Source organism: Lepidochelys kempii, chromosome 10, assembly GCF_965140265.1.
Source record: "Lepidochelys kempii isolate rLepKem1 chromosome 10, rLepKem1.hap2, whole genome shotgun sequence".
NCBI lineage: Eukaryota > Metazoa > Chordata > Testudines > Cheloniidae > Lepidochelys > Lepidochelys kempii.
Genome location: NC_133265.1, coordinates 2,065,092 through 2,080,643, shown reverse-complemented (window position 1 = coordinate 2,080,643; position 15,552 = coordinate 2,065,092). Strand labels below are relative to the sequence as shown.

The following is a 15,552-nucleotide window of genomic DNA, read 5'->3' as shown; positions in this document are numbered from 1 at the left end:
ACAGTGATTCCCGAGTACGTGTTACTGGCCTGGAGTGGTAAAGTGTCCTACCATGAAGGACGCAATAAGGCTGCCCTCCCCAGAAACCTTTTGCAAAGGCTTTAGGACTACATCTAGGAGAACCGCAAATGCCAGGGCAAAGTAATCCTTTCACATGCTTGCTTTTAAACCATGTATAGCATTTTAAAAGGTACACTCACCAGAGGTCCCTTCTCCGCCTGCTGGGTCTAGGAGGCAGCCTTGGGTGGGTTCGGGGGGTACTGGCTCCAGGTCTAGGGTGAGAAACAGTTCCTGGCTGTCGGGAAAACCGGTTTCTCCGCTTGCTTGCTGTGAGCTATCATCTTCTTCGTCCCCAAAACCTGCTTCCGTATTGCCTCCATCTCCATTGAAGGAGTCAAACAACACGGCTGGGGTAGTGGTGGCTGAACCCCCTAAAATGGCATGCAGCTCATCATAGAAGCGGCATGTTTGGGGCTCTGACTCAGAGCGGCTGTTCGCCTCTCTGGTTTTCCGGTAGGCTTGCATCAGCTCCTTCAGTTTCACGCGGCACTGCTTCGGGTCCCTGTTATGGCCTCTGTCCTTCATGCCCTGGGAGATTTTCACAAAGGTTTTGGCATTTCGAAAACTGGAACGGAGTTCTGATAGCACGGATTCCTCTCCCCAAACAGCGATCAGATCCCGTACCTCCCGTTCGGTCCATGCTGGAGCTCTTTTGCGATTCTGGGACTCCATCACGGTCACCTGTGCTGATGAGCTCTGCATGGTCACCTGCAGCTTGCCACGCTGGCCAAACAGGAAATGAGATTCAAAAGTTTGCGGTTGTTTTCCTGTCTACCTGGCCAGTGCATCTGAGTTGAGAGTGCTGTCCAGAGCGGTCAGAATGGAGCACTCTGGGATAGCTCCCGGAGGCCAATACCATCGAATTGTGTCCACAGTACCCCAAATTCGAGCCGGCAACATCGATTTAAGTGCTAATCCACCTGTCAGGGGTGGAGTAAGGAAATCGATTTTAAGAGCCCTTTAAGTCGAAATAAAGGGCTTCACTGTGTGGACGGGTGCAGGTTTACATCGATTTAACGCTGCTAAATTCGACCTAAAGTCCTAGTGTAGACCAGGGCTATGACTTTAGGTCGAATTTAGCAGCGTTAAATCGATTTAAACCTGCACCCGTCCACACAGTGAAGCCCTTTATTTCGACTTAAAGGGCTCTTAAAATCGATTTCCTTACTCCACCCCTGACAAGTGGATTAGCGCTTAAATCGACGTTCCCGGCTCGAATTTGGGGTACTGTGGACACAATTCGATGGTATTGGCCTCCGGGAGCTATCCCAGAGTGCTCCATTCTGACCGCTCTGGACAGCACTCTCAACTCAGATGCACTGGCCAGGTAGACAGGAAAACAACCGCAAACTTTTGAATCTCATTTCCTGTTTGGCCAGCGTGGCAAGCTGCAGGTGACCATGCAGAGCTCATCAGCACAGGTGACCGTGATGGAGTCCCAGAATCGCAAAAGAGCTCCAGCATGGACCGAACGGGAGGTACGGGATCTGATCGCTGTTTGGGGAGAGGAATCCGTGCTATCAGAACTCCGTTCCAGTTTTCGAAATGCCAAAACCTTTGTGAAAATCTCCCAGGGCATGAAGGACAGAGGCCATAACAGGGACCCGAAGCAGTGCCGCGTGAAACTGAAGGAGCTGATGCAAGCCTACCGGAAAACCAGAGAGGCGAACAGCCGCTCTGGGTCAGAGCCCCAAACATGCCGCTTCTATGATGAGCTGCATGCCATTTTAGGGGGTTCAGCCACCACTACCCCAGCCGTGTTGTTTGACTCCTTCAATGGAGATGGAGGCAATACGGAAGCAGGTTTTGGGGACGAAGAAGATGATAGCTCACAGCAAGCAAGCGGAGAAACCGGTTTTCCCGACAGCCAGGAACTGTTTCTCACCCTAGACCTGGAGCCAGTACCCCCCGAGCCCACCCAAGGCTGCCTCCTAGACCCAGCAGGCGGAGAAGGGACCTCTGGTGAGTGTACCTTTTAAAATGCTATACATGGTTTAAAAGCAAGCATGTGAAAGGATTACTTTGCCCTGGCATTTGCGGTTCTCCTAGATGTAGTCCTAAAGCCTTTGCAAAAGGTTTCTGGGGAGGGCAGCCTTATTGCATCCTTCATGGTAGGACACTTTACCACTCCAGGCCAGTAACACGTACTCGGGAATCACTGTAGAACAAAGCATTGCAGTGTATGTTTGCTGGCATTCAACCAAAATCCGTTCTTTATCTCTCTGTGTTATCCTCAGGAGAGTGAGATATAATTCATGGTCACCTGGTTGAAATAGAGGGCTTTTCTTCAGGGACACTCAGAGGTGCCCGTTCCTGCTGGGCTGTTTGCCTGTGGCTAAACAGAAATGTTCCCCGCTGTTAGCCACAGGGAGGGGGGAAGGTTGAGGGGGTAGTCACGCAGTGGGAGGAGGCAAAATGCGACCTTGTAACGAAAGCACATGTGCTATGTATGTAATGTTAACAGCAAGGTTTACCCTGAAAGAGTGTAGCCACTGTTTTATAAAATGTGTCTTTTTAAATACCGCTGTCCCTTTTTTTTTCTCCACCAGCTGCATGTGTTTCAATGATCACAGGATCTTCTCCTTCCCAGAGGCTAGTGAAGCTTAGAAAGAAAAAAAAACGCACTCGCGATGAAATGTTCTCCGAGCTCATGCTGTCCTCCCACACTGACAGAGCACAGACGAATGCGTGGAGGCAAATAATGTCAGAGTGCAGGAAAGCACAAAATGACCGGGAGGAGAGGTGGCGGGCTGAAGAGAGTAAGTGGGGGGCTGAAGAGAGTAAGTGGCGGGCTGAAGACAGGGCTGAAGCTCAAATGTGGCGGCAGCGTGATGAGAGGAGGCAGGATTCAATGCTGAGGCTGCTGCAGGACCAAACCAGTATGCTCCAGTGTATGGTTGAGCTGCAGCAAAGGCAGCTGGAGCACAGACTGCCACTGCTGCCCCTCTGTAACCAACCGCCCTCCTCCCCAAGTTCCATAGCCTCCACACCCAGACGCCCAAGAACGCGGTGGGGGGGCCTCTGGCCAACCAGCCACTCCACCACAGAGGATTGCCCAAAAAGAAAGAAGGCTGTCATTCAATAAATTTTAAAGTTGTAAACTTTTAAAGTGCTGTGCTTAAAGTGCTGTGTGGCATTTTCCTTCCCTCCTCCATCACCCCTCCTGGGATACCTTGGTAGTCATCTCCCTACTTGTGTGATGAATGAATAACGAATGCATGACTGTGAAGCAGCAATGACTTTATTGCCTCTGCAAGCGTGATTGAAGGGAGGAGGGGCGGGTGGTTAGCTTACAGGGAAGTAGAGTGAACCAAGGGGTGGGGGGTTTCATCAAGGAGAAACAAACAGAACTTTCACACCGTAGCCTGCCCAGTCATGAAACTGGTTTTCAAAGCTTCTCTGATGCGTACCGCGCCCTCCTGTGCTCTTCTAACCACCCTGGTGTCTGGCTGCGCGTAACCAGCAGCTAGGCGATTTGCCTCAGCCTCCCACCCCGCCATAAACGTCTCCCCCTTACTCTCACAGATATTGTGGAGCACACAGCAAGCAGTAATAATAGTGGGAATATTGGTTTCGCTGAGGTCTAAGCGAGCCAGTAAACTGCGCCAGCGCGCCTTTAAACGTCCAAATGCACATTCTACCAACATTCTGCACTTGCTCAGCCTGTAGTTGAACAGCTCCTGACTACTGTCCAGGCTGCCTGTGTACGGCTTCATGAGCCATGACATTAAGGGGTAGACTGGGTCCCCAAGGATACATATAGGCATTTCAACATCCCCAACAGTTATTTTCTGGTCTGGGAATAAAGTCCCTTCCTGTAGCTTTTGAAACAGACCAGAGTTCCTGAAGATGCGAGCATCATGCACCTTTCCCGGCCATCCCACGTTGATGTTGGTGAAACGTCCCTTGTGATCCACCAGAGCTTGCAGCACTATTGAAAAGTACCCCTTGCGGTTTATGTACTCGGCGGCTTGGTGCTCCGGTGCCAAGATAGGGATATGGGTTCCGTCTATAGCCCCACCACAGTTAGGGAATCCCATTGCAGCAAAGCCATCCACTATGACCTGCACATTTCCCAGGGTCACTACCCTTGATATCAGCAGATCTTTGATTGCGTGAGCTACTTGCATAACAGCAGCCCCCACAGTAGATTTGCCCACTCCAAATTGATTCCCAACTGACCGGTAGCTGTCTGGTGTTGCAAGCTTCCACAGGGCTATCGCCACTCGCTTCTCAACTGTGAGGGCTGCTCTCATCCTGGTATTCATGCGCTTCAGGGCAGGGGAAAGCAAGTCACAAAGTTCCATGAAAGTGCCCTTACGCATGCGAAAGTTTCGCAGCCACTGGGAATCGTCCCAGACCTGCAACACTGTGCGGTCCCACCAGTCTGTGCTTGTTTCCCGAGCCCAGAATCGGCGTTCCACAGCATGAACCTGCCCCATTAGCACCATGATGCATGCATTGGCAGGGCCCATGCTTTCAGAGAAATCTGTGTCCATGTCCTGATCACTCACGGGACCGCGCTGACGTCGCCTCCTCGCCCGGTATCGCGTTGCCATGTTCTGGTGTTGCATATACTGCTGGATAATGCGTGTGGTGGTTGATGTGCTCCTAATTCCCAAAATGAGCTCAGCGGCCTCCATGCTTGCCTTGGTATGGCGTCCGCACAGAAAAAAGGCGCGGAACGATTGTCTGCCGTTGCTCTGACGGAGGGAGGGGCGACTGACGACACGGCTTACAGGGTTGGCTTCAGGGAGCTAAAATCAACAAAGGGGGTGCCTGTACATCAAGGAGTATTTCAGGCAGGACTGCACGGAGGGTTCCAATAAGAAATGGTGCACCTAAGTTATCGTTGTTATTGGAACAAGGAGGTTAGCCTGGCCTCTGATTGATACATGGCTAGATTTACCTCGCTGCACCTTCTCTGTGAGTGACTGCAGTGTGATCTAGACAGGGGAGGAGGAAAATGAGTACAAAACAAATCTGGTCTATTTCTTGTTTTGATACACTCCATCTATCTTTTACATCTTTGGCTGGCAGCAGACGGTGCAGAAGGACTGCATGCCATCCACATCTCATGGCTGCTTGGCAGAAGATGGTACAGTACGACTGCTAGCCATCTTCATCTCTTGCCTGCCTGGCATAAGATGGTACAATACGACTGCTAGCAATCCTCATCTCTTGCCTGCCTGGCATAAGATGGTACAATACGACTGCTAGCAATCCTCATCTCTTGCCTGCCTGGCAGAAGATGGTACAGTACGACTGCTAGCAGTCCGTATCGCCTGCCCGCTCACCATAAGACGGTTCAATAGGACTGCAGGACTAAAGAGAATGACCTGGTCAAGTCACTCCAAATTTAGTCCCTGCGCCCATGTCTGCCCAGGCGCTCCCAGCCGACGTGGCCAGGAGCACCTCGGACACGACGAGGACGACTACCAATCGTATTGCACCGTCTGCTGCCAGAAGGCAATGGGTTGCTGCTACTGTGCAGCAAAGCCGTACCACGTCTGCCAGCACCCAGGAGACATAGGGTGACGGTTACCTGAGCTGGCTCCATGCTTGCCGTGGTATGGTGTCTGCACAGGTAACTCATGAAAAAAGGCGCAAAACGATTGTCCGCCCTTGCTTTCACGGAGGGAGGGAGGGAACGGGGGCCTGACGACACGTACCCAGAACCACCCGCGACAATGTTTTAGCCCCATCAGAGTGCTCCATTGTGAGTGCTCTGGACAGCACTCTCAGATGCCCGATTGTTTGCCATTGCTCTGACGCTGGGAGGGGCGCTTACAGGGTTGGCTTCAGGGAGCTAAAATCAACAAAGCGGGTGGCTTTACATCAAGGAGTATTTCAGGCAGGACTTCACGGAGGGTTCCAATAAGAAATGGTGCACCTAAGTTATTGTCGTTATTGGAACAAGAAGGTTAGCCTGGCCTCTGATTGATACATGGCTAGATTTACCTCGCTGCACCTTCTCTGTGAGTGACTGCAGTGTGATCTAGAAGAATGAGTCCCCTAGACAGGGGAGGGGGGGAAGCAAATGAGTACAAAACAAATCTGGTCTATTCCTTGTTTTGATACACTCCATCTATCTTTTACATCTTTGGCTGGCAGCAGACGGTGCAGAAGGACTGCATGCCATCCACATCTCATGGCTGCTCGGCAGAAGATGGTACAGTACGACTGCTAGCAGTCCGTATCGCCTGCCCGCTCACCATAAGACGGTTCAATAGGACTGACTGCAGGACTAAAGAGAATGACCTGCTCAGGTCACTCCAAATTTAGTCCCTGCGCCCATGTCTGCCCAGGCGCTCCTGATCGACCTCACAGAGGCGACCAGGAGCACCTCAGACATGACTATGACGGCTACCAGTCGTACTGTTCCGTCTGCTGCCACAAGGCAAGGGGTTGCTGCTACTGTGTAGCAATGCCGTACCGCGTCTGCCAGCACCCAGGAGACATAGGGTGACGGTTACCTGAGCGGGCTCCATGCTTGCCGTGGTATGGCGTCTGCACAGGTAACTCAGGAAAAAAGGCGCGAAATGATTGTCTGCCCTTGCTTTCACGGGGGGAGGGAGGGAACGGGGGCCTGACGATATGTACCCAGAACCACCCGCGACAATGTTTTAGCCCCATCAGGCATTGGGATATCAACCCAGAATTCCAATGGGCAGCGGAGACTGCGGGAACTGTGGGATAGCTACCCACAGTGCAACGCTCCGGAAGTCGACGCTTGCCTCGGTACTGTGGAAGCGCTCCGCCGAGTTAATGCACTTAATGCACTTAGAGCATTTTCTGTGGGGACGCACACACTCGAATATATAAAACCGATTTCTAAAAAAACGACTTCTATAAATTCGACCTAATTTCGTAGTGTAGACATACCCCTAGTGTAGACCAGGGCTAAGAGGTGCAGCAGGAACTCACAGGCAGGGGAGGCATTATGCCACATTTGTACCCTCCCCAGCCTGGGCTATTTCAGGGCCTAGACTAGGCTCCTGTTATAACATAGAGTCGTGGGGGCCCTAAGTTATGGCAGCTGCCATGTGGCCCACAGAATTTTCTGGAACCTCCACAGTGCTGCATCCCTGGGCTCCATCCCTGACTTGATCCTCAGAACCCCAGCCCTAGGGCTTGTGAGGGGGCACTCTAGAGGCAAATTTACAGCTGCCTTCTGCCGTTCCTGCAATGGGTTAACCCTGCCCCAATCAGATATGGGCCTTTATGCCATTCCAGCACTTCTTCGTAGTGTAAAGAGGTGTGGGTGGGGGGCGATCATCTCACTCTCTACCTTAACTGCACTCCTTGGCAGCAAATTGAGGGGCTGAGCTAAATGTTGCCGGTGTTAGGCTCTGACCACTTATAGTCACCTGCTTAAATATTTTAAGAAATCCTCAGTGAACAGCTGCTCAATGGCATCTTGGGCTGACTGCAGACTAGGATCCTGCCCGGAACTCCCCTCACTTTCCTGATTTCCTGTTACAGCTCTTTCTGCTTGTGAGGGAATTGGAAGGCCTGTTCTCATTCTGGATGGGCGGCTCGGTGCTGTGCCTCATTGAATTTGGAGAAATCATCATTGACTTTCTGTGGGTCACCATAATTAATATCATCAGTTGGTGCAAAGGCCTGAAGCAGAAGCGAGCCCTGGCCCAGTACCCAGATACACCTCCGACAGTGTCAGAGCTGTCACAGGCTCATGTCAATTTTGGGTTCCAACATGAAAAATCCCATTTCAACCCCAATAATGAAACTTATCCCAATGAAGAAATCCCACCAGAACCCGGCACTCCGCCCCCGCACTACGATTCACTGCGCATTCAGCCCCTGGATTTCACAGAATCAGACAGCGATGGAGGGGGCCAGATCAACACTGAATGCAATTTATCACCTTTATCTAACTGTCCCAACGAAGAGCCTGGTCTGCCGGGGCTCTGCGATTCACTCTGAACACTTTGTTCTTAAAACTCCAAAATATAAACCCACTGAAGAAGCCCAGTCTTGCAAGGTGAACTCTTGGAGAAATTCTGCACCAAAAAATTAAATATTCTGCAACAAAAAAATATAAAATTCTGTGCACAATATTTTAAAATTCTTCAAAATTCAGCATATTTTGTCAAAATAACACAATATAATCACACGGGTTTCAATTATTTGTGGTCATTTATTTCAAAATAACTGTCAGCAAGTATGTAACAATTCAGACAACAAAAAAGAACCAGGAAATGTTTTCTGACAAATAGATTCCTTACTAGGCATATTAATACAGAACTCTGAGATTCATTTAAACTACACTACAGAACTGCATTTCCTGCACCCCTCAGAAGCAGTGCAAAGGTTTGGGGGAGTCAGGGGTAACGGAGGAGCTGAGGGAGAGGGAAGTGAATTGCTGGAAAGGAGCCCGGGTGTGAACTTGGAAGGTTGTTGGGTATAAGTGGGAAAAGTATGGAACAGGGTTTTTTGGGGGGTGAGGAGGGGTTGTTAGGGAGCTTCCCCCATGCAGAGCCTGGCTCCTAGCCTCTCCCCTTCAGTCAGGCACATCCGCCCCCTCCCACGTATTCCTGCACCCCCATGTGTCCCTCCACCCCCACTCAGACACCCACTCCCCCATCCCCATGTGTCTCTGTGCCCTCACCCAGCCACTCCCTGTCCCTATGTAGCTCTGCACCCCTCCCCCATCACTATGTGGCCCTATGCCTCCACTCTCATTTAGCCCCGTCCTCCACCACTGGCCCTTATGAGTCCCTGTCTGACCCCACCCAGCACTGCGTGCTGTCTGTCTCCCAATAGCACCTGTCTCTTGACCTGGCCTGACAGGCTCTTTCTCTTCCCTTGCTGGCCAGGAGCTGCTGCTGTGTTCTAGCGCCAGGCTGCCCTCTGGTGCGCAAAAGGCGGAACTCAGAAGTTAGTTTCTGCTCAGCGCCGCAGCTGTTCTTGTGCCACAGCACTGTCTGGTGGGAAAATGGCAGAACTGCAGCAGCATTTTGGCAGAAACTTGTGATAATACGCACAGCTCATTGATTACGCGCGCCTGCAGCAGTGCAGAATTCCCCCGGGGTAAAAGTGCAAGTGTCTGGCCCCAGCCCAGCTTGTCGGCACACGGGTAAATGAGCCCCCAGAAAGGCAAAGTGCCAGCAAATACATTCAGCTTCCCCCCTATTTCTCAGCCAGTGGTCTCTGGCAGTGCGAATTACCTAGTGTCTTTGCGAGCCAGCATTGGGCGGATTCAGTCAAAGCCTTTGCCCACCACGGGCCAAGCGCGCAGCCCGCCGAGACAAGGAGGGCGAGGGACTCGCTTTGCTGGGACCAGGGCGGCCAACGTCCTTCTCGCACAGAACCGGACACCCGGGTCCTGCCCCTCCCCCGAGGCCCCCGGCATGCTGGGCGGGCTGGGGGCTCTGGGGTGGGGAGGGGGCGCTGGGGGGCAGGGGCTCCGGGAGGGGAGTTTGGGGGGTGGGGGGCGCTGGGGGCGGGGGCTCCAGGAGGGGAGTTTAGGGGTGGGGGGGACGGCAGGGGCTCCGGGAGGGGAGTTTGGGGGTGCGGGAGGTGGTTGCACTCTGGGTGGGGAGGGGGTGCTGGGGGCGGGGGCTCTGGGAGGGGAGTTTGGGGGTGGGTGGGTGGGCGCTGGGGGGCAGGGGCTCTGGGAGGGGAGTTGGGGGTGCGGGGGGTGGTTGCACTCTGGGTGGGGAGGGGGTGCTGGGGGCAGGGGCTCCAGGAGGGAAGTTTAGGGGTGGGGGGGATAGTGGGGGCGGGGGCTCCGGGAGGGGAGATTGGGGGTGCGGGGGGTGGTGGCACTCTGGGTGGGGAGGGGGTGCTGGGGGCAGGGGTGGGGGCTCCGGGAGGGGAGTTTGGGGGTGGGTGGGGGGGACGATGGGGGCGGGAGCTCTGGGAGGGGAGTTTGGGGGTGCGGGGGGTGGTTGCACTCTGGGTGGGGAGGGGGGTGCTGGGGGCAGGGGCTCCGGGAGGGGAGTTTGGGGGTAGGGGGGCGCTGGGGGCAGGGGCTCCAGGAGGGGAGCTTAGGGGTGGGGGGGACGGCGGGGGCTCCGGGAGGGGAGTTTGGGGGTGCGGGAGGTGGTTGCACTCTGGGTGGGGAGGGGGTGCTGGGGGCGGGGGCTCCGGGAGGGGAGTTTAGGGGTGGGGGGGACGGCGGGGGCTCCGGGAGGGGAGTTTGGGGGTGGGGGGGCGCTGGGGGCGGGGGCTCCAGGAGGGGAGTTTAGGGGTGGGGGGGACGGCGGGGGCGGGGGCTCCAGGAGGGGAGTTTAGGGGTTCGGGGGGTGGTGGCACTCTGGGTGTGGGGGGGTGCTGGGGGCAGGGGCGGGGGCTCCGGGAGGGGAGTTTAGGGGTGGGGGGGACGGCGGGGGCTCCGGGAGGGGAGTTTGGGGGTGGGGGTGGGGCGCTGGGGGCGGGGGCTCCGGGAGGGGAGTTTAGGGGTGGGGGGGACGGCGGGGGCTCCGGGAGGGGAGTTTGGGGGTGGGGGGGCGCTGGGGGCGGGGGCTCCAGGAGGGGAGTTTAGGGGTGGGGGGGACGGCGGGGGCTCCAGGAGGGGAGTTTGGGGGTGGGGGGGGCGCTGGGGGCGGGGGCTCCAGGAGGGGAGTTTAGGGGTTCGGGGGGTGGTGGCACTCTGGGTGTGGGGGGGTGCTGGGGGCAGGGGCGGGGGCTCCGGGAGGGGAGTTTAGGGGTGGGGGGGGACGGCGGGGGCTCCGGGAGGGGAGTTTGGGGGTGGGGGTGGGGCGCTGGGGGCGGGGGCTCCGGGAGGGGAGTTTGGGGGTGGGGGTGGGGCGCTGGGGACGGGGGCTCCGGGAGGGGAGTTTAGGGGTGGGGGGGATAGTGGGGGCGGGGGCTCCGGGAGGGGAGTTTAGGGGTGGGGGGGCGCTGGGGGCGGGGGCTCCAGGAGGGGAGTTTAGGGGTGGGGGACGGCGGGGGGTGCGGGAGGGGGTGCTGGGGGCAGGGGCGGGGGCTCCGGGAGGGGAGTTTGGGGGGGGCGCTGGGGGCGGGGGCTCCAGGAGGGGAGTTTGGGGGGGGCGCTGGGGGCGGGGGCTCCAGGAGGGGAGTTTAGGGGTTCGGGGGGTGGTGGGGGCAGGGGCGGGGGCTCCAGGAGGGGAGTTTAGGGGTGGGGGGGATAGTGGGGGCGGGGGCTCCGGGAGGGGAGTTTAGGGGTGGGGGACGGCGGGGGGTGCGGGAGGGGGTGCTGGGGGCAGGGGCGGGGGCTCCGGGAGGGGAGTTTGGGGGGGGCGCTGGGGGCGGGGGCTCCAGGAGGGGAGTTTGGGGGTGGGGGGGATAGTGGGGGCGGGGGCTCTGGGAGGGGAGTTTAGGGGTGGGGGACGGCGGGGGGTGCGGGAGGGGAGTTTGGGGGGGGCGCTGGGGGCGGGGGCTCCAGGAGGGGAGTTTAGGGGTGGGGGACGGCGGGGGGTGCGGGAGGGGGTGCTGGGGGCAGGGGCGGGGGCTCCGGGAGGGGAGTTTGGGGGGGGGCGCTGGGGGCGGGGGCTCCAGGAGGGGAGTTTAGGGGTGGGGGGGATAGTGGGGGCGGGGGCTCCGGGAGGGGAGTTTAGGGGTGGGGGACGGCGGGGGGTGCGGGAGGGGGTGCTGGGGGCAGGGGCGGGGGCTCCGGGAGGGGAGTTTGGGGGGGGCGCTGGGGGCGGGGGCTCCAGGAGGGGAGTTTAGGGGTGGGGGGGATAGTGGGGGCGGGGGCTCCGGGAGGGGAGTTTGGGGGGGGGGCGCTGGGGGCGGGGGCTCCGGGAGGGGAGTTTGGGGGGGGCGCTGGGGGCGGGGGCTCCAGGAGGGGAGTTTAGGGGTGGGGGGGATAGTGGGGGCGGGGGCTCCGGGAGGGGAGTTTGGGGGGGGGCGCTGGGGGCGGGGGCTCCGGGAGGGGAGTTTGGGGGGGGCGCTGGGGGCGGGGGCTCCGGGAGGGGAGTTGGGGGGGGCGGTTGCCATGGCTCCCAGGAAGCAGCCCCCAGGTCCCTGCAGCCCCGCGGCGCCCGGCCCGCCAGGGAGGCTCCTCGCGCCGCACCCGGCGCCCGCTGGCTCCGCCCCTACAGCTCCCATTGGTCCTGGCCCCTGGCCAATGGGCGCGGCGGAGCCGGAGCCACCCCCGGCCCCGGCCGCGCCGCCAGCGCTGGTTGCTGAGCCGGGGGCGGGCCCCGGCGCTGGGCCGCGACGGTGGCCGGGCGGGGCCGATCGCAGGGCCGCTGGGTACGGTGGCCGGCGGGGACCGGCACCTGGCGTTTCCCGGCAACCTCTGCGCCCTGCGTTGTTCATGACCCAACCAAGATGGCCGCCGCCGCCGCCGCCGCCTGGGGAGACGGTGAGTCTGGGGCGTCCCCTCCCCCAGAGCCGGCCTCCTGCCCCTCGGGGCCTTGCGTGGGCCGGGGGCGTCTGTCCCGGGTGGGGCCGCGCCGCGCCGCCGTGACTCCAGCGCCCCCTCCCAGTTAGCCGGCCCAGGCGGGGCAGCGCGGGGCTCGGGAGGGGGGCGGCGAGACCAGGGGGCCGCTGGGGGAGGGGCGGCGAGAGCGGGGGGCTGTTGGGGGAGTGGGGGGGCAACGAGACCAGGGGGTCGCGGGGCTCGGGCCGGGCGAGACCAGGGGGCCGCTGGGGGAGGGGCGGGGGGGTGGCGAGACCACGGGGCCGTTGGGGGAGGGGGGCAACGAGACCAGGGGGTCGCGGGGCTCGGGCCGGGGGCGGGGGGGCGGTGAGACCAAGGGGCCGCTGGGGGAGGGGCGGGGGGGTGGCGAGACCAGGGGGCCGTTGGGGGAGGGGCGGGGGGGCGGTGAGGCCAAGGGGCCGCTGGGGGAGGGGCGGGGGGGTGGCGAGACCAGGGGGGCCGTTGGGGGAGGGGGGCAACGAGACCAGGGGGTCGCGGGGCTCGGGCCGGGGGCGGGGGGGCGGTGAGACCAAGGGGCCGCTGGGGGAGGGGCGGGGGGGGTGGCGAGATCAGGGGGCCACGGGGGGGGGCAGCGTGTTGTGCGGCGCTGGCCCCGGACGGAGCGGGGGCTGGCGAGAAGAGGGGGCCCCCGAGGTTGCGACCAGCCCCGCTGAGCGCTGCCCCCGTCCCGCCCGCCCGTGGGTAGGAGCCCGGCTCTGAGCTTGGTGGCGGAGCGGCCCCGGCGCCCGGGATGGATTTCTCCAAGTTCCTGGCTGATGACTTCGAGGTGAAGCGCTGGGTGAACGGAGCCTTCCAGGCCGTGCAGCAGCAGGATGCCCCTGGCAAAGTGGACGCCCACGCAGCGACCTTGGTGATGAAGTTACAGCTCTTCATCCAGGAGGTCAACAATGCCGTGGAAGGTGCCGCCTTGTGTCTCCTTGCGCTTGGGAGCGGATGTCGTGACCGTGTGGGCAGGGGATGGCGCTCGCTGCAGCCAGGGCTGGTCCCGGTGTAGTGCAGCAAAGTGCTCTCCGTGGTAATGTGCTACTTGCAGTGTACGGAGCATGCAAAAAACCAGAACATCACGCTGGGATGTCCGCTCTGCGCTGCGCTGACATTGCTACGCGTGGAATTGCACGTATACTGTGGTGCAAGTAACTGCTACCCGTAGGCATTTGCTACATCAGGTAGCAGCTTACTACAATAGCAGTTTCCTACAATCCATCACGTATCAGTAACTGCTACCAGTAGCACATTCCTGCGGAGCAGTTTAATACAGTACACCGGCACCTGCTTTGCAAGCTTCCTCCTGGAGCGCTGCCAGCAGGCACCCAGTGCTGAGTCGAACTGGTTGCCAATTTTCCCACCATTTTTCTCTCTCAAAAAACATTGATTCATGGAACCCACAATTGCTTGTGAGACGGGGTCGGTTTTGACAAATCTCCCAATTTGAAAAATTGTAAATTATCTTTTGAAATTGTTGAAACATTCCATTTTGATATTTTTGAAACCAAAAAGTTTTGTTTTTAAATTTGAAACAACTTTTCATTTTAAAATGTTAATTTATACTAAAAAGAAGTTTTTCTTAAAAAAAAAAAAAAAAGTCAATATTGAAATGAAATGTTTTGATTGACCTGACCCATTTTTGTGTGTGTTGGGTTTTTTTTAGATTATTAGTTTGAGGATTTTGACTTTTTGTGCTTGATTTGGAGAAGGAAAAAAAATTGAAGTTTTGAAAACTCTTGCAGAATGAGAGAACTTTTTCCCGCTCATTTCTGTCCTGACCTGCAGCATCTTCTGGTATTCCAGCCCAGTTGTTCTTCTCTCTTCTGCTCTCCTACCAATCCCCCCACCAGCATTGCTTTACATGCTTTGTCCTTAGTATTATTTCATAGAATATCAGGGTTGGAAGGGACCTCAGGAGGTCATCTAGTCCAACCCCCTGCTCAAAGCAGGACCAATCCCCAATTAAATCATCCCAGCCAGGGCTTTGTCAAGCCTGATCTTAAAAACTTCTAAGGAAGGAGATTCCACCACCTCCCTAGGTAACCCATTCCAGTGTTTCACCACCCTCCTAGTGAAAAAGTTTTTCCTAATATCCAACCTAAACCTCCCCCACTTCAACTTGAGACCATTACTCCTTGTCCTGTCCTCTTCTACCACTGAGAATAGTCTAGAACCATCCTCTCTGGAACCACCTCTCAGGTAGTTGAAAACAGCTATCAAATCCCCCCTCATTCTTCTCTTCTGCAGACTAAACAATCCCAGTTCCCTCAGCCTCTCCTCATAAGTTACGTGTTCCAGACCCCTAATCATTTTTGTTGCCCTTCGCTGGACTCTCTCCAATTTCTCCACATCCTTCTTGTAGTGTGGGACCCAAAACTGGACACAGTACTCCAGATGAGGCCTCACCAATGTTGAATAGAGGGGAATGATCAAGTCCCTCGATCTGCTCGTTATGCCCCTACTTATACATCCCAAAATGCCATTGGCCTTCTTGGCAACAAGGGCACACTGCTGACTCATATCCTGCTTCTCGTCCACTGTCACCCCTAGGTCCTTTTCCGCAGAACTGCTGCCTAGCCATTCGGTCCCTAGTCTGTAGCTGTGCATTGGGTTCTTCCATCCTAAGTGCAGGACCCTTCACTTATCCTTATTGAACCTCATCAGATTTCTTTTGGCCCAATCCTCCAATTTGTCTAGGTCCCTCTGTATCCTATCCCTGCCCTCCAGCGCATCTACCACTCCTCCTAGTTTAGTATCATCCGCAAATTTGCTGAGAGTGCAATCCACACCATCCTCCAGATCATTTATGAAGATATTGAACAAAACCGGCCCCAGGACTGACCCCTGGGGCACTCCACTTGACACCAGCTGCCAACTAGACATGGAGCCATTGATCACTACCCGTTGAGCCCGACAATCTAGCCAGCTTTCTACCCACCTTATAGTGCATTCATCCAGCCCATACTTCTTTAACTTGCTGACAAGAATATTGTGGGAGACCGTGTCAAAAGTTTTGCTAAAGTCAAGAAACAATACGTCCACTGCTTTCCCTTCATCCACAGAACCAGTAATCTCATCATAGAAGGCGATTAGATTAGTCAGGCATGACCTTCCCTTGGTGAATCCATGCT

General features: G+C 57.3%; 2 protein-coding genes and 1 long non-coding RNA gene across 8 annotated transcripts in view; 2 read left to right on the top strand and 1 right to left on the bottom strand.

The window, feature by feature from the left end:
- Positions 1 to 8,481, top strand: part of LOC140918038 (epithelial sodium channel subunit beta-like) — a 39,169-nt gene extending 30,688 nt beyond the window's left edge. For both annotated transcript variants that reach the window (XM_073361610.1, XM_073361613.1), the window contains one exon: positions 7,546 to 8,481. In XM_073361610.1, coding sequence (XP_073217711.1) covers positions 7,546 to 8,007 — 462 coding nt within the window. In that variant the 3' untranslated portion in view covers positions 8,008 to 8,481. The remainder of the gene's footprint in view (positions 1 to 7,545) is intronic.
- The window catches only part of LOC140918040 (uncharacterized), a 56,646-nt gene extending 47,055 nt beyond the window's left edge, over positions 1 to 9,591 (bottom strand). For all 3 annotated transcript variants that reach the window (XR_012161062.1, XR_012161061.1, XR_012161063.1), the window contains exons 1-2: positions 9,252 to 9,591; positions 7,949 to 8,106 (exon numbers count right to left, since the gene is read on the bottom strand). This is a non-coding gene — a long non-coding RNA (uncharacterized lncRNA). The remainder of the gene's footprint in view (positions 1 to 7,948; positions 8,107 to 9,251) is intronic.
- A 2,621-nt stretch (positions 9,592 to 12,212) lies between these two features.
- Positions 12,213 to 15,552, top strand: part of COG7 (component of oligomeric golgi complex 7) — a 31,895-nt gene continuing 28,555 nt past the window's right edge. Inside the window, exons 1-2 of one of the 3 annotated variants that reach the window (XM_073361603.1) lie at positions 12,213 to 12,358; positions 13,122 to 13,335. In XM_073361603.1, coding sequence (XP_073217704.1) covers positions 12,311 to 12,358; positions 13,122 to 13,335 — 262 coding nt within the window. In that variant the 5' untranslated portion in view covers positions 12,213 to 12,310. The remainder of the gene's footprint in view (positions 12,359 to 13,121; positions 13,336 to 15,552) is intronic. The other 2 variants (XR_012161059.1, XM_073361601.1) reach the window with 2 other exon arrangements.